At 39.8% G+C, this 23,464-nt stretch overlaps 1 protein-coding gene across 50 annotated transcripts in view; it reads left to right on the top strand.

Moving 5' to 3' along the window:
- EPB41L2 (erythrocyte membrane protein band 4.1 like 2) overlaps positions 1-23,464 on the top strand; it is a 224,334-nt gene that overhangs the window by 198,933 nt on the left and 1,937 nt on the right. For 46 of the 50 annotated variants that reach the window (XM_009451999.3, XM_003311484.5, XM_009452005.3 and 43 more), the window contains 2 exons: positions 923-1,003; positions 6,482-6,594. In XM_009451999.3, the coding sequence (XP_009450274.1) occupies positions 923-1,003; positions 6,482-6,589 (189 nt within the window). In that variant the 3' untranslated portion in view covers positions 6,590-6,594. The remainder of the gene's footprint in view (positions 1-922; positions 1,004-6,481; positions 6,595-23,464) is intronic. The other 4 variants (XM_063813475.1, XM_063813482.1, XM_063813476.1 and 1 more) reach the window with 1 other exon arrangement.

Genomic DNA, 23,464 nt, shown 5'->3' with positions numbered 1-23,464 from the left:
TACATTTACCAGAGTTGTAAAGGTTGGATGTGTGCTTTCCCAGGACCATGCGGTATTTGCTTATTGACTGTTTAGAAGGTCACAGCCAGATGATCTCCTCAGCCTCATCCAGTGTGCCCCAGGCACTCGCAGCTTGTACGGAGCCCATAACGCTGTGAGGCAGTTCCCCCAGGAGCTCCCTCCTCCAGCCCCGCTCGCAGCCTTTGTCTAGCCATGTGCCATGTCTACGTGTATGACTACTTACGCAGGGTGTCATCAAATCAAACATTCAACAAAAATCTCATCCATCTTCCGTATCTGAAACCAAAGCAAATCCTTTTTAAAATTATTGCACTAAATGCAATAAACAAAATCAGCAAATAAATTTGTATGCTCAGAATCCATCAGTCAAAACCATCACATCATACAGAAGTCTTCTGTGATGGGAAAAAATATATATCACATCAAACAGTTTCTCAAACCAAAAACAGATACCTAAATTCTTATAATTTCTTGCAATTCTGCAAGTAACTGATTTCTCCCTACTCTCCTTTTTAAAAATTGGCCAGCTAGGAGTAAAGAAACTCGGGAAATTATAACAGAATTCCCTTAAAGGAACTACTTGGATTAAATAATATCTGTCCTATCTTAATCAAGTGAGATTAAGATGGGACAGATGCCATCTTGAATATTGATAAATGAGTTTTAAGGTTGCTCTCAGCTGAGGGATACATGTGGATGCTATAACTTTAGTAATAGGATTCTCTATTGAGCCTAAAAATAAAGCACAAAGTGTTTCTAGAATATCAGTCTTCTGCTGCTTGTTGTGTGTGGCCTTACAATGATCCACAGGTCTAGGTGGACTCCCATCTCTGTTTGCTCTGACTGTGTAAACGTGCTTCAGTGATTGCTGTTTTTTCTTCTTCTCCTTTATGACCTTTAGACTGTAAAAGGTGGAATTTCTGAAACAAGAATTGAGAAACGCATTGTGATCACAGGAGATGGAGATATTGATCATGACCAGGTAAATAAGTTAAGTTCTAGTTTTGGAAATGGCCATGTTTGTTTTCTAAGTTTCACATTTGTCATCATGTCGCATACCTGTGTAAACCTCTTCTCCCCAAACCTCCTGGATGAAGTCCACCTCCTAAGCAGGACATAAAGACACAGCCTGGATACAAGCTTTCCTACCTCTGAATCAGAATAAAACACAGATTTCTCTTTATTTCCCACTGGCTTTTTACATGCACTTTTGGGTCAACGTAATCTGGAGGATTTCTGGAAAACATAAGATTTGTGTGGGCCTGGTTTAAAGGCAAGTGATCAAATATTTAAAAATGAATGGCAGTTCAATGCACCAGTTTCCAAAAAATGAAGAAAGCCACTAAGCTTGACCTATGCCTACTTTTAGGAACTTTTCAAGTATATTTATGGCATTAGAAAAGTTGAGCTATTTACTTCCAGGTGTTTTCTCCTATTGTGATTATTGGGGGAGGGGAGGTAATACAAGGTTTCTTACAAAGTGAAAATTTACATTGATTCTGAAAATTTTTTAAAAGAATCCTGCCTCCATTCTAATGTTAAATTTGGCAGCATGCATGGCTTTGAGCAGGTGATGAATGGAACTGCTGGAGACTTTGAGAGCAGTTTTAATTTTAGACTGCAGTCCCAAGTGATGCTGACAATTTTTTTAAAAGTGATTTTAACTCAGCTTTAAAGGAGACCAAGCTGTTTTCCTTTTATAACAACTTGAAGAAAAAGAAAAGAAATATTCAATTGACTATCTCAGCTGGGGAGTAGGAGCTAACGATAGTTACACAGCTTTGGACACAATACTGAGCTCAGGAAAGAAAATTTTAGAGAACAAAATTCCTCATTTGAGAAAGGCTGCCTATATGTGATCAGAGATAAATGGATTTTTCATGCCTAAGAAGAAAATTACTCCCAATTTTTTTGACCTTTGTAAGCATGATTTGACTTACATATTCATAATGTACTTTTAAAATTTTCTTAAGAGTTATTAGAGGTTAAAAGGTTGCCTTGACTCTGGATTTTGACATAGGACATAGGACTGGAGATTCCTAGAGAACATTAGTACACTTGTCTGCTTACCATGGGAAAATGAGTGACTTATGTGGAAACAAGCCTCCAGTTTTCCAGAGGGGATTTATTCTACTATCCACTGGAACAGTCTTGAGTTTCGCCTGAGAAATTGGAGTAAACCTGCTTCTTTCTCTCTGGGACTCTTCTCAATAAGCACTCATTGAATTCCTAGAATATGTGAGGCACAAGCTCACATTTTTTGGCATGGTGGAAAGTGCAAACTAGGGTCTTCTCCCAGCCATTGTTTCTTCCACCCCCCTCTGCCCATTGAACCTAGGCCCTTTACACACTTTAAAATGCCACCTTTCCAGTACTCAGGTTTTACTTATGTGTATTGTTTTGCCTTTTATAACAAAAGGCAAAATAATTTTGTTATAAAAGGCAAAAGAATATTTTGGCCTGTTTTACCCCAAAATTCAAATCTAGATAGTACTGCTTCTGAAAGGCAAATATTAAAAACACAATCTGAAATACAAGTGCCAAAATAACATATACACCTGACTCTTAAAAAATCATGATGACCCAGCAGCCTTAACTGCTGCTGTTGCAAGGACAGTAATCTCCTTTTTTGTATATGATGTCATGTTTCAGCCCTTTCTAAAACTGAGGTCAGATATCCAAATGAAGAGAACAGAGATTTTGCCTTTTTATGTTTGTGAGATAGCATAAACTTTTTTTTTTTTTTTTTTTTTTTTTTTTTTTGGGAGATGGAGTCTCCCTCTGGTGCCCAGACTGGAGTGCAGTGGCACGATCTGGACTCACTGCAACCTCCACCTCCTGGGTTCAAGTGATTCTCCTGCCTCAGCCTCCTGAGTAGCTGGAATTATAGGCACCCGCCACCACGCCCGGCTAGTTTTTGTGTTTTTAGTAGAGATGGGGTTTCACTGTGTTGGCCAGGCTGGTCTCGAACTCCTGACCTCAGGTTATCCACCCTCCTCGGCATCCCAAAGTGCTGGGATTACAGGCGTGAGCTACCACACCTGGCCAACATTTTTGAGTAAATGTGATTGTGGCTTTTGGTCTGCTTGTCACCAGAAGCTGTTGGGGGTTCACTTTCTCCTTTAAGCCTGTAATGAGATGACAGGCTTTTGGTCTGCTTGTCACCAGAAGCTGTTGGGGGTTCACTTTCTCCTTTAAGCCTATAATGAGATGACAGAGCTACTTTAAATTAAATGATGAAATCGCTTTCCTGTCAAAATCCAATGTTGATCATAGAGTGACCTTCATAACATTGACATCTTTTTCAGTTCCTTGCCTACGTTAAAAGGAATCTTCAGGCTGGGCGCGGTGGCTCACGCCTGTAATGTCAGCACTTTGGGAGGCCGAGGTGGGCAGATCACGAGGTCAGGAGATGGAGACCATCCTGGCTAACACAGCGAAACCCTGTCTCTACTAAAAATACAAAAAATTAGCCGGGCGTAGTGGCGGGCACCTGTAGTTGCAGCTACTTGGGAGGCTGAGGCAGGAGAATGGTGTGAACCCGGGAGGCAGAGCTTACAGTGAGTGGAGATGGCGCCACTGCACTCCAGCCTGGGCGACAGAGCAAGATTCCATCTCAAAATTAAAAAAAAATAAAATAAAAAAGGCATCTTAAAATGGAAGGACACTTTCACTGGCCAGACAGAAAACAAGAAATCTTTTTTGTGTTGGCAAATCAAAGAGGCATGCTTTTACAGAAACTTGCTTTGCAGATTCTTCACCCTGTGCTGGTCATGATACTTTCAGCTCCATACCAAGGAGGGGTAAAGTACACTGCAGTGTCTCTTCAGAGTGTATTTCTTTCTAAGAAATAATTGCTTAATTTGGCAGTAAGAGCCGGGCGCGGTGGCTCAAGCCTGTAATCCCAGCACTTTGGGAGGCCGAGGCGGGCAGATCACGAGGTCAGGAGATCGAGACCATCCTGGCTAACACGATGAAACCCCGTCTCTACTAAAAATAGAAAAAAAATTAGCCGGGCGCAGTGGCAGGCGCCTGTAGTCCCAGCTATTCGGGAGGCTGAGGCAGGAGAATGGTGTGAACCCGGGAGGCGGAGCTTGCAGTGAGCCGAGATCGCGCCACTGCACTCCAGCCTGGGCGACAGAGCGAGACTCCGTCTCAAAAAAATAAAAATAAAAATAAAAATAAAATTTGGCAGTAAGATGTGATGTTTTCTCATAATCCTTATTATTGCCATAATAAATTAACATTTTACAGTATTTAATTTTGCATGCTGATATTATGGAATGAAAGGAGTTTTAACAAACTGATTTTGAATGTGTTTCAAGATGACTGTAGTAGTTTTTGCTTTTCCCAATCTTTCTGTGAATTAGAGTGTATTTCATATGTGTTGCCTTCCCTTGGGCATCATCTACATTTTCTCTTTAACAGTTGCCCTGCTTTATTGTAGGCAGATCTTTGTAGATCAGATACTCAAAGTATTTGATCATTTGTCTGTAGCTACGTTTGGCTCCCATCAGAGCTTGTCCTTGTCTTTGACTTTTCCCAGTGTGGACTGCACAAACCAACATGTAGTAAATGGCTTGGATCATTCCAATCTCCTTCCCTCTGAAGACACACACAAACACAATGTAGAACTGCACCCCTGTGCTTCCTCTCCCTTTCCTATTCCCATTCCAGTCAACACGTTGAAAAGCTTCTCTGCCCTTCCCTGGAACCAGATACCTGCTCCCACTCCTGCTCCACGTTAGCCCTCCAGCCATTCACTCTCCCGCCTTGACAAACACTTCTGCTACTGCCCAGATTGGAGTCTGGTTCCATGTTTTATTTCTCTATTGTCCCAACACAAGTCACTCACAAGAGTTTGTTCCCTGGTGGAAATTTAAGCACCCTCAAATGTCTTCCAAGTTTCTGTGCAAAAAATTTTCTGTATGAAAATGATGTCTTTTTTTTTTTTTGGTAGCTTTACCTTTTTTTAAACGAAACGAGGCTTAGGGTTTCTGTTTAGTATCCTTACAGCTGACAGAAACTATCATGCAAACAAGAAATGCAGTTGTCCCCTTAGGCAGCTGACAGCAAAAGAAAAAATTGCATGGCTTTATTTCAAATGCAGTTTCCTTGTGAGATATGGTATTCTCTGTCCTAGTAAAATTTTCTCTTTGTTTTAGCATTCTTTCCTAGACTTTTTTTTTTTTTGAGACAAAGTCTCACTCTGTTGCCCAGGCTGGAGTGCAGTGGTGCAGTCTTGGCTCACTGCAGCCTCCACTTCCTGGTTCAGGCAATTCTCCTGCCTCAGCCACCTAAGTAGCTGGGATTACAGGCGTGCGCCAGCCAAGCCTGGTGTTTTTAGTAGAGACTGGGTTTCACCATGTTGGCCAGGCTGGTTTCGAACTCCTGTCCTCAAGTGATCGCCCGCGTTGGCATCCCAAAGTGCTGGGATTACAGGCCTGAGCCACCACGCCTGGCCTTTAGAATTCTTTCCTAGACTTCAAGCGTTCTCTGATGTTTTGTTTTCTCACCCATACTTTAAAAACAAAATGAGTAATAATTAGGAAAGCCATTTTCCTCCTCTGAAAAATAGGATCTTTCCATTGTGCCACAACACTCTTACAGTTTACTTTCTGATAAAACACAGAGAAACTTTGCTTTCTTACCACGTGGTCCAAGGAAGGACCATAAACCACTGGAGTCAGCCCTCTGGGTCCTCCCTGCTCCTATCCTGCTGCTCACAGGCTGGATGGCCTTGAGAAAGACCCATTAATCTTTGTGCCTGCAGTTTTGTCAACTGTCAAATAGGGACCTGTATTTTATAACCTGAAGATTAGTCAGTCTCTGTTCTTTAGCTTTACTAATTGTATGTTGTTGCTACTGCTCTTTAGTTCTGTGTCTTAGAGGTTTATAGACATCTTTCCTGCAGTCTTTTAGTTCAGCAAACATTTTAGTTCAAACAATTACCGAGAGCCTAGGAAGATAAAGATGAGCAAGGCCTGGTCCTCTGCCTTGCAGTTTCAGGCAATTGGGTGATAGCTGGTATCACCTGAATGTCTAGATCAGGCACTGTGCTGGCTGCTTTACAGCATTACTTCAGTTCACACAGAAAACCTTAAAATGATCGTTACAACTCAGCATTAGTCTCGGGTTACAGGTAAGAATGCTAAGCTCCAAAGAACTGTTTTCTCCAAATCTCACAGTGAGTATAATAAGCCTGGGATTCAAAGCCAACATGTTTCCTCTACGTGTCATTATTTGAAAGTGGACTAAAGGATTGGGAGATTTAGGAAATGAGAAGCAGTCTGTAAAATGACAGTGAACCCATTTCAAATCTTCCTGCTTTCTCAAATAAAGAAGTGAGTGCCTCTTGGCTTGAGGTTGAGTCCGAGGTGATCAGTGTGCGTGTGTTTTGCCATTGTGAGGTGGAGGCTGTTCCCCAGCTCACAGCCGTTCTCTGTCCTGACCCTGGCAGGCACTGGCTCAGGCGATCAGGGAAGCCAGAGAGCAGCACCCTGACATGTCGGTCACAAGAGTGGTGGTACACAAAGAAACAGAGTTGGCTGAGGAAGGGGAAGATTAAGTAAGGTAAGAGAGCCCTCATTGTCTGTGGCCTTTCTAGTGACTGCTCTGTACTCCTGAACTTGTGAAAGGATGTGAAATGAAAGTTCATATCAGTGTCTTCTTCCTATAGTACATTTGACTTTCTAGACTGTTATCATCCCCAGGTGCATCTGCTCAGGTGTATATAATCTCTGTGAACTGATGGTCATGTGGTGTCAATAACTCCGATTTATTGAGGGGCTGCTAATGATTGACATTCATATATTGCTTTACTGTTTATCAAGCACATTACTGTAAGTTACATTAATTAATATTCACATTGACCCTTTCTGGAAGATGCTATTAACCTTCTTTGGATGAGAGATTTTTATTGTAGGAGAGATAAGAGGGAGATGAGTTGATTCCACCTATCTCTACTAAAAACACAAAAATGAGATGGGCATGTTGGTGCACGCCTGTAATCCCATACTTGGGAGCCTAAGGCAGGAGAATCATTTCAACCTGGGAGGCGGAGGTTGCAGTGAGCCAACATTGCGCCACTGAACTCTATCCTGGGCAACAGAAGTGAGACTCCATCTCAAAAAAAAAAAAAAAAAAAAAAAAAGATACATCTGAGAATGAACCAGAAAGGAAAAGATTTCTTTGACTGTGTAAAAATGGAAATAAATACTTCAGTTAAGCCAACAGAAACAAAAGCAAAGGATTAATAAATGATTAAGTTTAATGTGCTTGGCAGAGAAAGAAATAGTATCCTGAATATATTAAGAACTCTACTGTGTCATTAAGAAAATGTAAACACTTTTGTAGAAAAATGGGCAGAGAATTAAATGAGTAAACTATGTGCAAACTAAAAGATCAATGAACAAAAAATGTGCAGCCTCACTATTAAATCAATGCATACTAAAAACTCAGTGGACAAGTTTTCACCTATAAATTTGGCAAAACTTATGTTTTTAATAGTGTTGGGAAGGCTGCAGGAAATATATACTGCTGTATAAATTAGTAATATTTTATGGAGGACAATTTGACACAAATATATCTTAAAAAATCCACATTAAACATGTCTACCATTAAACTACTTATAAGAATTTATCTTAATCAGAAATATATACAAATATTCACCTACAAGGGTATTTGTCACATTTTAATATTTATATTTGTATAAATTTATATTTGCTAGTATTAGTAACAGGCAAAAGATTTACACACCCTGAAGAGAAACCAGAGTATTATATTTGCTAGTATTAGCCAAAAAAAAAAATGGAAATAATCTAAATGGTCAAGAGTAGGGGATTAGTTAACACATTATGCTGTTTCCATGTGATAACTAAATCTTGATGAAGTGGGTAAATGTTTATAATTATCTATTAGGGCTTTAAGAAGCAGGTCTTATCACACAATAACACATACTAAGATTACTTTCTGTTGTTAAAATAATCTGTATGTTGAACAGTCAATAGATAGGTAACCCACAGGAATGGCTGGGTCACAGGATACACATTTTCATTTTCTACCTTGCGTGGCACAGCCACCTGCTGTTGCATCCACTAGGAGGCAAGGATTCCTACCATTTTACAGCTGCCTCTCTGACTTTTTAATTTTTGCTAGTTTGGTAAATATGTGTAACTGTGATTATAATTCTCATTTTCTTCATTAATATATTTTCATATGGTTATTAGCCATTCTTGTTTTCTCTTCTATGAAAATATAGATGGCCAAAAACTTCAAAACCTTAAATGCTTGTTCACCTCTCTTGCCTGCTTTTGCTTTCATTCTTTCTTTCATTGTTAATTGATTCTTGATAGATTCTACATACTGATCCTTTGTCAATTTTATATGTTGCAAATATCTTCAGGCTTGTGGTTTGTCTTTCATTATTAAAATAGTTGAATAGGGTTAATATTGTTGAATTTATCAAGCTTTTCCTTTATGACTTATGTTTTTTCCATACCCCTAGGTGATAAAGATATTTTTTATGTAGAAATTTAACATTGTTTTTCATATGTTCTTAATCCATCTGAAATCATTTTTTCTAAATGATGAGAAACAGTGGTCTGTTTCCTACATAAGTAGCCAGCATTCCAGCACTGTATTGAAGAGCCCTTCTTTCCCCCATCTCATCTGCAGCATCCTATATCAAGTTTCTTATGTGTGGGGGTGTTTCTGACACTATTTCTATTGGTCCATGCGTCTATCCCTGCTCCAGTGCCAGAATTACTATAACTTTATAATGGGTCTTGATACATGGTATGCATGTCTCTATCCCCCTGCACCCCCTCCCCCCACCACCGATAGTGTTCTTTTTCTTCATTCTTGGCTCTTCCTGTTACATACAAATTTTAGAATCAGATTGCTGTGTTCTAAGATTAAATCCTGCAGTACTTCAGTTGGCATTGTATCTACTCTGTAGTTCAATATGGGGAGAATTACATCTTTTTAATATTGCCTTCTTTTCCTTGAACATAAGATGTCTCTATTTGTATATATCTTCTTTAATGTCTTTCATTAAAATTATATAGTTTTTTAATCAAATGAGGTCTTTCAAATCTTTTCTAGCTTTTGCTAGCATAGAGAGATACACTTGACTTTTCTATATTTATCTTATATCTAGCAACCTGACTCTTCATATCTTAGATTCTATTTTAAACACAGGGTATATAATGGGCCCATAAGCAGAAATCATTAACAATTTTAGTAAAAATAAAACATCCAGTGGCCTGAGTAAATGTACTGTGCTGTATGTGGATATTGATCTTTTTATCTTTGAGATGTATTTCCCTAATGGTTTTATTTATTTTTTATTTTTTTGTGATGGAGTCTCGCTCTGTCGCCCAGGCTGGAGTGCAGTGGCGCAATCTCGGTTCACTTCAACCTCCGCCTCCCAGGTTCAAGCAATTCTGCCTGCCTCAGCCTCCCAAGTAGCTTGAATTACAGGCGCCCACCATCACGCCCAGCTAATTTTTGTATTTTTTAGTAGAGACAGGGTTTCGCCATGTTGGCCAGGCTGGTCTTAAACTCCTGATCTCAAGTGATCTGCCCGCCTCGGCTTCCCAAAGTGCTGAGTTTACAGGCGTGAGCCACTGTGCCTGGCCCCCTAATGGTTTTATTTATTTATTTATTTGAGACAAAGTATACCTCTGTCTCCCAGGCTGGAGTGCAGTGGTGTGATCTCAACCCACTGCAACCTCTGCCTCCTCGGTTCAAGCAATTCTTCTCCTTCATCCTCCCGAGTAGCTGGGACTACAGGCACTCGCCACCATGCCTGGCTCCTAATCGTTTTAAATAGGGAAGGCTAAAAGCATTCTTACTTAGGAGTCAGAAGGCTGAAGGCTATGTTTTCATCTTGCCAGATATCCAACTATATTGACATTAGGCAAGTCAGTGAATGGTATGATCTACCTTTCCTAACTCATAGGACTTATTCTAAGGATAGAATAAGATAATGAATGAGAAAAGTGAGTGTTATACAAACATAAGGTAATAGCACTGGATGTTTTTTTCTCTAAATTTTATGAATCAGTTGCTTCTTAATCAGGAATACTAGCAAAAAATTGGTGACACTCTAAGCGTTACCAGTAGCTCCACCTTCACTTGTGGCATTTTAATAAGTTTTTAAATGAATTCATTATATCACTTATTCCTAGCACCTTATGTTCATTTTTACAGTGGACACACACAGACACACAACTTTTGAAGTTTGCCCATCTCAGAGGCTAACTTTTATGAGAAGCCTTGTTAAACAGATTTAGGAAGTTAAAGTATAAACTTACATATAAGGTGAACAAACTAGATAAATTTGGAAAGATTCATTCATGCATTCAAAAAGTATTTAATGAGTGCCTAAATGTGCTAGGGTAGGGCTGGGTATTGAGGATTCCGTGATAGACAAAGCAAACATGGTCCCCCTCCTTGGCAGAGAGGATGTGCTCCAGGAAGGTAGATGTGAATATTAACAAATGAACAAAATGTAAATGTGATCAGCCCTCTGAAGGAAATAAAATGCTATGAGAGAACAAAATAGGAGATTTGAACTATCATAAATTTAACCAATTTCCTTTAGAAACCAGTTTACTTGAGAAACAAAGTTTGAGTTTAAAATCTGAAGGATGACTAGGAATGACCTCAGTGTCTCAAAGTCATTTTGGCATCTCCACCCCCCACTGGCTGCAGCTCACTCTTAAAAAATTTCCTTTGCTGGTGACTGTCAGATCTGGGAAGAGTGTGTTTTCACTGCTTCAGCTACTGTCTGGCTGCCCTGCCAGAATCCCACAGAGGCAGCAGGTGGGCTGAGGCAAAGAGCAGGATCAGGACAATACCTGAATGTCAAAAAAGAAGGGGAACTGTCTGCAATGTATCTGCTCCATCTCCCTTTTTCAGGCACATAAAGCTCTCCTCCTGACCTGATCTTGCCCTTTGGAGTAGCTCTGAGCTTTTGATCAAGTGTTGAAAGTAGGGGGAGGGGAGAGCAAACAGAAAGATGGTAAAAGAACAACCTGCAGAGGACGAACCTCCCAAGTCCACCTTTCTCAGTGGGTGGCAGCCAGCTGTGAGGCAGAGAGGAGCTAAATGCAAACTCCGTTAAAAAGAAAACACACTTCAGATGAGGACTTCACTAAATCTTTGTAACTTTTTAATGTCCTTTCAAGGACTACTCCCTCCTGCCAGCTTAGCCCAAATGCATATTTATGAGCCCTCACATGGATGAAAAATATTGCTGACCTTATCACCACTGCAGTGGTATTCCCAAACGGTCCCAATCAGGAGGAAGAAGGGTTCCAGGCTTGGTGGTGTGATCTGTGTGGTCTCAGAAAGAATGAGCCACAGGAGAGGGAGCTCTCCCAACCCAGACTTCACAGGAGCCTCTCTGACTCTTAGAGTAATAATTGATGTCAGGTAAAAAAGTGAATGAAGCCTCCTGTTCATCCAAAAGCAGTGAGCATCTGAAGGATGAAATGACAGAGGAGTGGCTGCTCATCCTTTCACTCATCCATTCATTTATTTGTTCATTGCATAAATAAGTATGGAATGCCCACTGGGTATCGTCTGCTGTTTTCCCATGGAAATATCAAATAAAATAAGGTCTGCTCTTCAGACAATAAATCAGCGGTAGCAGAAGAATTTCAAGTTTTGTGATATATTCTGAACCTCGTGTAATGGGAACAAGAAGGAGAGACCTCTGAATCAGAATAGAGCATCAGAGATGTTTCACTTAAGCTTCGTGCTGGGTAGGAGTTAGCTCTATGAAAAAGGAGTAAAGGGGGCCATTCCAGGCAGGATTGGAAGCATTGAACCTGACGCTCCAAGAACAGTGCAAAATCAGATGTAGCTGGATTGTGGGATACTTGTAGGAGAGCGATGGAGATGCAGGAGGAAGGAGGCAGAGGCCCGATGTTAAGGAGTCTTCTAAGCCAAGCTGAGGAGGCTAAACTATCCTGAAAGTGATGGGGTTGCTCCTCCTGTGTTTGAGAGATGGTAAGGATGTAACTTACCTTCTTTGTGACTTGTTGACGGTCAGCATGAGGCTGTGGAAGTTAGTGCATTGGGAAGATGGGAGCAGAGGAGAATCACACATCATATTTAGGTTTTTGGTTTGGGCAGGGAGTTGATGTTGGCACCTATAATTTGAATCATGCAATACATGAGTTTTGTCTTTTGCATGTCATGGCCATGTTACTATGGCTGGTCTTCTCTGCTTGGCTACCTTAAAGCAAAGGTGTATTTTTGGTTCTGCGGTACTGCCGGAGAGACCAACTGTCATGGGAATTCTGGAGGAAACTTAGAAATGAATCTATAAGGCCCCATCTTATAACATGACATGATTAATTGGAAGTTTCCTGGATCGTCTGCATGTTAAGAGGGAGCATAGGATAGCAGATTTGCTGGGTTCATATCTACTTCTTAGTTGTTTGACCTTGGCTGGTCTCATCCCTTTGTCCCAGAGCTGTCATCTGTAAACTGGGGATGATAATAGAAGCAGAAGGGCTTGTTTCCAAGGCAGGTTGTTAAGAACTTTTTATAACTTACAAGGTCGGCCATGAACCCTTTTTGCTCTTAAGAGTCCAATAAAAATGAGAATTTTCTACCCCAGAGATAATGAGTTTGAGATGCATGTGAAATGCAGAAATGGCACATTTGGGAGCACAAGAGCTTTGAGAGTGCAACAGGCTTCTGAGCAGGAGAGAGATTTGTGAGTCCCCTGAATGAATTGTGTACTGATGAAGCCTGTGTTTTGAGCTGTGTTATCCAGGGCTGGCTCAGAGCTGAGGTCTGGGAAACAGAGACCATAAAGAAGGAGGAGCCAGGAGGCAGAAAGGAAACAGGGAAAAGGCGGAGGTGACACAAGCTGCAAGGCAAGATAACTTCAAGAAGGAGAGAGTAACCAAGTATTAAATATGGCAGAAAAACCAAATGAGCATGTTTTTGGAAATTGATGAACAGAAGTCAGCCTGGAGGCTTTGTCAGAGCTGTTTCAGTGTGGTAGTAGGGAGAGAGCCCTGTAACAGGTTGAAAACACATGAAAACATATTAAGTTGAAAACCCAGTAACAGGACCTTTTGCTCTTCCATGAGCTCTGCCTGCCTTCATCTGAGAAGATGGGAGAACATTAGGTGTCATGGAGCCACTGGAGCTAGTGCTGTGATTATTAAAAGCAGGGTCAGTTCACCATTCACTGGAACCTCTTAGACATCCCACCCGTTAACCTGCAGTGAATACCTCTAAATTAGTCATGTTGCTTTTTCCACTGTTGTGGGTACACGAATGCCAATTTCTAAACAAAACAATCTTGTGTTTGTTTCAAAGTCAGGGTGATGTGCAGAGTTTCAAAACATGAACTCATAAGCCAAACAGGAAATTAACATTAGCTGCCTAGCTGACTTGATGAGAGAAAAGAACCCTGTTGGCTGAACTGAGCTCTAGCTAATCATGAGCCACTCATTTACATGTGGGCCCTGATGAGTGTCACCCCTGACCTTCAAAGAGAACAAACCTATTTACTTCCAGATGACTATTTCAGTTCTGCAGGCATATCAGGTGTGTTGCATTTTTATTTTATTCTGTTTGCCTAGTTGTGTTAGTCTCATACCTAAAATTAGCATCTTATTACTGCTTCATTTTCAATATAGATTAATCACACCTCAGATGAGGACTGACTTCTGCATAGAAATAAAAAGCTAGTTTTGGTTTAGTGAGTTTTAGGCATAGCCAGTTTTCACTCTGAAATGCTGTGGAATGTTCTCATTTAACATTGCTAAATCTACCAGGTGTTATCAATGAGTCAGTTACAATCTATTTGAACTCCCCCCACACAAGAGGTGCTGGGTACCACTGCTCTAATGCGTACATTAAGACCAGGCAGTAGTCACTCATTCCCCAAGGCTTGCTCTTGGACATAACCATTACTGACATAACCATTACTGACATAACCATTCATTTTTTCAAATGAAACTATCTTTATTGTTTTTTTCTGGTAATAAAAGAGGGGTTATAACTTTTTAAAAGGGAGAGATAGTAGGAAATGTCAGTGACCCATAAGTCCCATGCTCCCAGAGATAGAGAATTTCTTTCCAGTGTGTATGTGTGTACTTATAAATATACACACATATAGACACTCACATACACACACACCCCCTTTCCATATAGGCTGATATTGTGATTCTTGCTTTTTCCTCCACTTAATAGTACTTTATAGTTATTGGTCCTTGTTGTTACCTCATCATTTTTCAGCAGCTGTTGAATGGATGAGTGATGGTTTACTTAAATAACCCCTATTAATGGGCATTTAAATTACCCCTCAGTTTTCACAATTATTACACAGCTTCAAAGATTATACTTGTTTGTACATTTTTGTATGTTGATCTCATTGTTTCTCCAGGGCAAATATGTTTAAAAGTGGAGTTGGTATGCCACGAAGGTTGTTTTTTGTCTTTGTTTTTTTGAGACAGAGTTTCACTCTTGTCGCGCAGACTGGAGTGCAGTGGCACGATCTTGGTTCACTGTAACTTCCGCCTCCCAGGTTCAAGCGTTTCTCCTACCTCAGCCTCCCGAGTAGCTGGAATTACAGGCGTGTGCTACCATGCCCAGCTAATTTTTGTATTTTTAGTAGAGACGGGGTTTCCCTATGTTGGCCAGGCTGGTCTCGAACTCCTGACTGACCTCAGGTGATCCACCCGCCTTGGCCTCCCAAAGTGCTGGGATTACAGGCATAAGCCACCACTGCTTGCCCACCAAGGGTTTTTGACATATTACCAAATTGTCCTCCTTAATGGTTCTGCAAACATAGACCGCCACTAGCAGTTTGTGAGCATATGTTTCCCCACAGCCTTGGCAACAACTAAACATTATTAAACATTAAAAAAAAGCTTTGCTAGTCTGATCAGGAAAGAGCATTTGTTTCTCCCTTGTTTAAACTGTGAGGAAAGAACCTTCTTTGTGTTTTTTCAATGCTAGTGAAGTTGGAATACATGCATACATATGCTACACACAGGGACAGACACACACATATAATTTGCATTTCTTTTGGTTGCCAGTTTGTGTCCTTTGTCCATTTTCCTATTCAGGTGTCTATTTTTTTCTCTTATAGAGATTAGTTGAATGGACGCATGATGGTTTACTTAATCCCTACTAATGGGCATTTAAATTATCCCTCAGTTTTCACGGTTATCACACAGCCTAGTAACTTGAAAAGATGAGTAACTAATCTTTTCAGATTAAAGTTATTAACCTCTTAGTCACAAATGCTACATTTTCCCTCCAATTTAAAAAATTATTAAGGATTAAAAATGGCACCAAAAGTGGGGAGAGGGGCAAGACAGAACTGACCGCTTAGAGACAAGCAGGCCATATCCACAGTTTTGTTTTTTGTTTTGGCCTAAAGGGTATATCTTAGAATTTGAATCAATTATTAGTGCTTAAACATTAGAAGATAGTCAGCAATTTTAGAAAAATCAGAAGCTGTGATGACATTGAGCCTGCTCTCCCTGTGGTTACGATGCTGGAGCTTAGTAGGTGTGGCCAGCATCAGGCTGGGAGGAGCTCTCTAGGTCACCACAGTGCTACTGCCTGTCATATCCTGTCTTTATGTTGAGGCCCTTGGGGCCCAGTCTCCTTATGCATATATGTTACCCATCTGGCCTCTGACCGTGTTGGGGTGGTGGTTATGACTTTGTTACCCTGTCCTAGGCTGTGTTTGAGAGTCTGGAAATGTAAAGAATATTTAATGTTAAACTGCCTATAGAGCATCTTCGTGTCTCTCCGCTAACCTTTTTTATAAGGAAATAGGATCCTAGACATTAACGTAACTGCCATAGGTCACCTGTGCTAAGTATAGATTGATTTATTTCAAGGCTTTTCTGTTAGATACCCCAGATACCAATTGTTTAAACATGTAAATTTTGTGGGTGGCATCAGAGGGGAATTTTACTATGGCAACTAATTAACAAGTTTGTGTATGTGTGTGTTTTTGTAAAGATACTCCTGTCCTTACAAGGATTACAGTCCAAGGACATATTGATGCTTTCTTGCATCAAAATAGTTGAGTTAGCATTAGAGCACATGGAAGTCTGGACCTGTTCTGTCCAGTATGGTAGCCAATACCCACTTGTGGCTATTGAGCACTTGAAATGTGGCTAGTTCAAATTGAGATGTGTTGTAAGTATAAGATATTTACTGGATTTCAGACATGAGAAAAAAGTAAATTATTTCTAATTTTTAAATTAATTACTTATTGAAATAATAATTTGAATATATTGGGTTTAATAACTACATTAAAATTACATATACATGTTCCTTTTTATTTTTTGAAATGTGGTTTCTAGAAAATTTACATATGTGGCTCACATTCATTGCTTGCAGTATATTTCTCTTGGACAGTGTCGATCTGTGGAGGGTAGGAGGGATGAAGTGAGAGGACAACCTTAAACTAATATGGCACGATGCAGTTTAGATTCTGTGTGTGTGTGTGTGTGTGTGAGAGAGAGAGAGAGAGAGAGAGAGAGACAGAGAGAGAGAGACAGAGACTGTTAGGGGGCAGGGAATAGTGTTTTAAGCTATCTTTATTTAACTTTGAGGAAAAGTGATTTTTTTCCCATGCTCCCTCAGATAAAAAGTGAGAAAGTTGGGTCTAGAAATTTCTTTTGATTCCCACTAACCTTCCTTTTTTCTAAAAGATGAAAGCTTTGTTAGTATTTTTAAGCTCTTATTTGATGCTACAGAGAAATGTTTTCTCATTACTACCCATCTTATGAACCTAAATGACAAAAGCTCAGCTCTAATAGAGTATACTGAGTGGAGCCTGACCATAGTTCATTTGTTATTTAAAAGAAGCTTTAAGATTTTATAGAATGCTTTTATATCAAATTCCCAGAAGATTTGACCTAGCAGAGTGAACCAGAAGACCTTAACAGCTTTAGGGCCGGCACTACTACTTTTAGAAACTTGTGTTACGGCTTCAGTGATTTGAGGAAACCAATTTTTTAAAGAAGTAAGAGTCCTCATGGGATATCATAGATATAGTTAATCAACAAAAGAGAACAGAAAAATGAACCTGATGTTTTTCTACTTAAACAAGAAAATTGGCAGATGAGAGTAATGGTAAACATGGGAATTAGTGCTTCTTCCTAAAGATATAATGCAATTCTGTTGTTTTTTTCCCCGCCGTTTCCTCAAGCTCTTATTCTTCAGTCTTACGTTACAAATTAGTCCCTGATACTTTCACTTCTGGATTCATTAAGCTATATTATGAGCCTGTTATGTTCAAGGGACTATTATAGTTGTGTGTGAGAGGGGAAGGCATAGGAACATGCATAAAAATAATGTTCAGGGCACAAAAATAGTATATTTGAAGAGAAGCCTAGATAAAGGGCTGTGGAAGTTGACAGGAGAAATGCTTCTGATTGGCCAAACAAGACAAAGCTCTCCAGAAAGGTTGCAGGAAAGCTCCTCTGTGCAAAGCACCAAGGGCAATCTGGATAGTTGGAGATTGGGGAGGGAAGAAAGAGCACATGGGAAAACAATGGGAAGGATGTCGGGAAAAGCAAACCTCCATCGTGGTTATGTATAGAGTTCTCAGCACAGCTGGAAACATTTGTTGAAGGCAAATTGCAGATGGTCTTACATGCCATGTCCTTTAGTAATATGAATTTATCAGTAGTGTGTATGATTGACTGAAAAGCTTCTAGATTAGATGAAGTACCCTGTAAAGAAATCAAGATACTGGTTCAGACAGTTAGTAATGGGGAGACTGAACTGGACATCTCTAAGAGTAAGATTGAATTTAACTTGGAAGCAAAGCCAGGAGTAAAATATCATAGGAACATCTATAAAAGTTAAATCCGATATTTTTTTGCTTTTCAGTCAGATGAAGCTCAGTATCTTTATTACTCTTTGAAGTAAAGTTATATTAGCATGTAGGCCTTTGAGAGTAATACAGTTCATTCAGAGGACACAGGGCTCAGGAAGGTCAACCCAGTCCCAAAAGGCCTGAAGATGGGACTTGGGCCTTAAAGGACCCACAGAAGAGCCTCCTAAGAAGGTGGGGTCTCCAAACAGCATGAACATGTTCCAGCAAACCAGGAAAAGCAAAAGCATTTTGCTGAATTATTTGTAGAACAGATACTGTGCTTCATTTGACTGCAGAGAAAAACACTGGATTTAATTTCTCCCTGTACTCAGCAGATACACAAATATCTGTGACAGAAGAAAACGGCAGTAGTTTAGTGATAGCAGATTGGACATAAGCAGTTCTCAAACTGAATGGTCTCAGGACCACTTTATACACCTAAAAATTATTGAAGAGCCCAAAGAGATTTTGTTCATGTGAATTGTATCTATTGAAATTTATCGTAAGTCAAAACTGAGAAGTTTTATAAATATTTGTTAAGTTAAAAATCATCAAATAGTGAAAGAAGTCTGTCTAGAAAGACTATATAAGTTGTATGATCAAACTGTATGACATCCTGGAAAAGGTAAAATGATGGAGACAGTAAAAGGGTCATTCGCTGCCACTGATCTCCTCAAAGAGTCTTAATATCAGGAAGCTATCAAGCTCATGGTGGCCAAAACACCATTTTCCAAATTCTAATGTTCACCTAAAAGCTTGAATTTTATCATTGGCAACAAGTACTGTCAATTGTTTCTCTTGAGGCGACAGGCTCAACTTCATTTTCAATAAAAGGTTTACCTAGTATCCAAATTGAATAACATCCCTTGTCTGTCAGTGATTCTATGAAGTAAGAAAGGTGGTTTATGAAAAAGCAGCTGCTTCAACTCACAGTTCAGACATTCCCATAGATGCTTTTCCTCTAGACATTGTTGTACTTCTGTATGCAGCGGGAATGGCGTATGCATACTTCCCATTTCATCACACAGAATATTAAAAAGATGCACTCAGGCTTGAGATGTAGGAAAATTAATATTTCTTCTGTGTCCTCAAGGACTTCCTTAAGTGAAACTGTCTTCTCTATTTTACTGCAAGTGCACACTGGTAAAGAATAAGGTGCCAGGCCAGGCCTGGTGGCTCACGCCTGTAATCCGAACACGTTGGGAGGTTGAGGTGAGAGGATTGCTTGAGGCCTGGAGTTCGAGACCAGACTGGGCAGTATAGCAAGAGCTTGTGTCCACAAAAAACTTTTTAAAAATTAGCTGGGTGTGATGGTATGTGCCTGTAGTCCTAGCTACTTGGGAGGCTGAGGCAGGAGGATCCCTTGAGTCCAGGAGTTCAAGGCTGCAGTGAGCTATGATTGCACCACTGCACCCCAGCCTGGGTGACAGAGCAAGACCCTGCCTCTAAAAAAAAAGAATAAGGTTACCTCAAATATAGTTTGATTCCTCTGCTTCGACTTATGTAGGCTGAGCTGCCAGTAGGTTTACTCACCATTATTTGTTTACACCATTGGTGAAAATGCCAACACACTGAAAAGGACATAATGTCTTAGTATGATAATGAAAACAGTTTTGACTCTATGGTCCCCTTAAAGAGACTCAGCAGTCCTCAGGGGCTGCAGGCTACACTTCGTGTATATTTTAATGGTAATACAGACATTTTAAGAATTGACTTTTTTCTGGGTTTAACCAAATGGAAATTTAGCATGCTTGCATTTTTGGCTCTGGGATTTTTATTTTATTTATTTATTTGTTTATTCGAGACAGTCTCGCTCTGGCAGCCAGGCTGGAGTGCAGTGGCATGATCTCAGCTCACTGCAACTTCTGCCTCGTGGGTTCAAGCGATTCTCCTGCCTCAGCCCCCCTAGTAGCTGGGATTACAGGCGTGTGCCACCATGCCCAGCTAATTTTTATGTCTTTAGTAGAGATTGGGTTTCGCCATGTTGGCCAGGCTGGTCCCAAACTCCTGATCTCAGGTGATCTGCCCTTCTCGACCTCCCAAAGTGCTGGGATTACAGGCGTGAACCACCGTGCCCAGCTGATTTTTATAATTTAAACAATGGAAATTCTGTTTAGAAATTAAAATCAAATATGCAAATTGAGGATAAAAGAAGAATAAAATGAAAAGTTCAGCATTTGAAATAACTGTCAAATCCATAAAGTATCATATTTAAAATTTAATTTTACACCTGAGTGCACAGAGTTCATTTTTGCTTAGGAAATGCAGTGTCTTAAGACAGTCTTGCTCTGTGGCCAGGCTGGAGTACAGTGGCACGATCCCAGCTTGCGCAACCTTCGACTCCCAGCTTCAAGTGATTCTCCTGCCTCAGCCTCCTGAGTAGCTGGGACTACAGGCGCCCACTACCATGCCCAGCTAATTTTTTTTTGTATTTTTAGTAGAGACGGGATTTCACCATGTTGGCCACATGGTTTCACCATGTGAAACCCCTGACCTCGTGATCTGCCTGCCTCAGCCTCCCAAAATGCTGAGATTACAGGCGTCAGCCACCATGCCCAGCCTTAAGTAAATATTTCATTCCCGTTTTCAGAATATTTGGTTATGTTATTGCTCTGTGGTAATTGAATGTTCATTAATCTGAAGAAATGTCGTTTTCTTGTATTATTTGCATTGTTGTATTATCTGGGGGAAAACCACATTTTTGCATTTTTATTGAGACTTCTCTCTAGATGAGTGCTGTACCACTTAAAGGCAGCATTGCTAGTATTTTCTGTCAAATGCTTTTTGAAATCAGTTTACTGAGTCAATTTCTGGAGTAGAGCACTCAAGATTGAGATCAATACATGAGCCCTTTGTCTCTAGAAACTCAAAGATTGTGCTTTTCAGGCAAGATCATAGAACTTCTATGTATGGACTTTTTTCACCACTGCTCATTGGGTGCACTGAGAGGGATAAATAACTCTCTGATCCCTCTGTGAGTGCTTAAGACAAGGCACGCAACCAACATATATCCTTGAAGAACTTGAACATAGAATTACTCCTGTGATTAGATGAAATTGAGCCACATTGGTCTATTCTCACATTGGCCAAAAGAGGGGGACATAGACTAAGGAATGTGACTATAGTAGTTAGAATGTTTACTGACATTGTATAGGCCAGGGTGGAACAGTGACACTTGGACACAGAACAGTGGTATGAATGCTTTTATTTTTGTTGACTTCACCACAATTCTAATACATAAAGTATAATCCATATGCTTAACAGCTATGATCTTACCCAAACTCAGGATGAACCTGTGATAGTGTAAAAGTGAAAGCAGGTTGAATTAATGTCTATAATTAATGCCTGCCAATTTGTATTGACAAAGATGCCCAGACTTCTATGAATATGAGTAGAATTCAAGCTTAGAGAAAGAAAAGAATGTTCTTGAAACTTTTACAGCTTTTACATGAAGAGCCATTGCCTAGTTTTCAGTTTGGTTGGAATATGTAATAAATCATTTAGTCCCAAATTCTAGCCTGTAAAAAATTGTCAGATATTAAGTTTATTTCTCACAGACACCTGCCAGAGGACAGAAAAGTACAGTATTTCTGATGCTTATGTAGCAGTGACATTGGTGATTCTGTCTTTATCTTTTCTCTTTTCTAGCTCAAAAGCTAACTGTTTAGTACTTAGGAACGTATTTCTACATGTGTTTAAGTGCAAGAAACAGTCAAAAAAGATAAGTGGATATGTAAATAAAGTCTTCATACAATAAGTTACTTCTTGTTCATCCACGCCAGTAAGGAACTGGGATGTTTTGACACAATATCTAATTAACTCAGAGTTAAACTTGATTTACTGATTTTTAAAGAATGAGAAAATAAATAAGTTTTAACATTAAAATGGCAATAAAATGATTCTGAAAGCTGTTTGGAATCCTAAGAGCACATGAAGGTTATCATTTATAATATTCATTACCAGAAAAAAAGCTTATTAATGGAAATAAATTACATTTTGAGTTTATTTGGGTAACTATGTCTTTTTCTCTATATTTAGCTCAGTAAATGTTGAAGTTTTTTGAGATCAAGATCCCTTCAATTCCAACATATGCTTAGTTTCCTGTAATAACTTTGAAACAAGTTTAATTTTAGCTTTTCTTTACAAATTTATGACTCATTACAAAGTGAAATTTTTATTTTTGATGAAAACAGATGCAAAGCAATAAAGTGACATAGGGCCTAGAGAAAATGGAGACTAGAATCCTAAACATTGTTCTCTCTGTAGGTTTTCAGGCCCTGATAGCATCAGGGGTTTGTTTTTTTAATAACATGAACTAGGCAAAATGGCAGCTGTGTTCAACAAATGATGCATATTTACTAAACAAAGCAAATGGAAATACCAGCTCTGAAGGAACAAGAACAGGTTCCATGACTGAAGGTGTCATATAACTGCCAAATCCAATTTGATTGGTAGTTGTATCCATTTCCCTTCATCATCCCCCACATTTCTTTTCATAATTACTAACCTAAAAAAAGACTTTCTATTTTCTCCATTGATTTTTTTTCCCCCAGCCTAGAATCAAACAGAAGTACTAATGAGTAATGAAATAACCTAAGGCAGACAACAGGGTAGAAAACAATGAAGTTGATTAATCAATCTGTCCTGAATAATCAAGAGGCTCTAATATTATCTGTGATAAATCTAAATGGTAGGAACTTTTTTCATTAAAGCAAGACTTAATTTTACCTAACCAAAAGAGTGTACATTCTAATTGACTTTGGGAGCAGTGTCTCTTGGAAAAGATGTTAATTACCACTCTGCACTGTCCTTTGTGATTACCTATCATTTGCCAAAACTTCCAACCAAGTTCAAATATAAAATGAAACAATTGCCACCTTAAAACCCTTTTCTCTTTCAGGGCCATTGCACCATCATGGGTTTTTTAAAAAGTCTTCTCCACTTACCTTTGATTGTGGACTTCTGCAAGACTCTGTGGCTTTCATTTATTCCTATGCTCACATGAGACTTAGTTCTATCTGTTGGTTTCACTTATCCCTTGTTCTGATGCCCAAATCTATATCCCTAGGTCTAATGCTTCACCCAGGCTGTAAGCCTTCATTCTCTCCTTTTTTTGAGGTCCCAGACTCCAAACCTTATCATCCTGTCTTATACTTACTTCTTCACCACCACACTCTGATTATTCTTCTTAGTGGTGCCTCTCAAATTTCTCTCCCACCTGATTTCTGTGGTGACCACTCAAGTCTGGGTCCTGGCCATCTGGCAGGAATGCCTGACATTTGTCATCTTCCTCATCCAGCTGGACTCCTGCACTGGTCTCCTGACTGTTGTTCCTGCCTCTACTCCTTGCCGGCTTCAGCTTATTCATCACACTGAAGCCATAGCAGTGTTTTCAAAACGTAAATCACACCATGACAAACCCTTCCTCAAAACCAAAGAAGAAACGATCCCAACCTCCTTTCCTGGGCTTATCATGCCCTGCATGACTGGCCAACCCCAAGTTCTTTGACCAGTCTTTTATCTCTCCGTGGCTCTTGCACTCTGCCCTGGACCATT

The sequence above is a fragment of the Pan troglodytes genome, chromosome 5, assembly GCF_028858775.2.
Source record: "Pan troglodytes isolate AG18354 chromosome 5, NHGRI_mPanTro3-v2.0_pri, whole genome shotgun sequence".
Taxonomy (NCBI): Eukaryota; Metazoa; Chordata; class Mammalia; order Primates; family Hominidae; genus Pan; species Pan troglodytes.
Note: the sequence above shows the minus strand (reverse complement) of the source record. Positions and strands in the feature narration are given on the sequence as shown.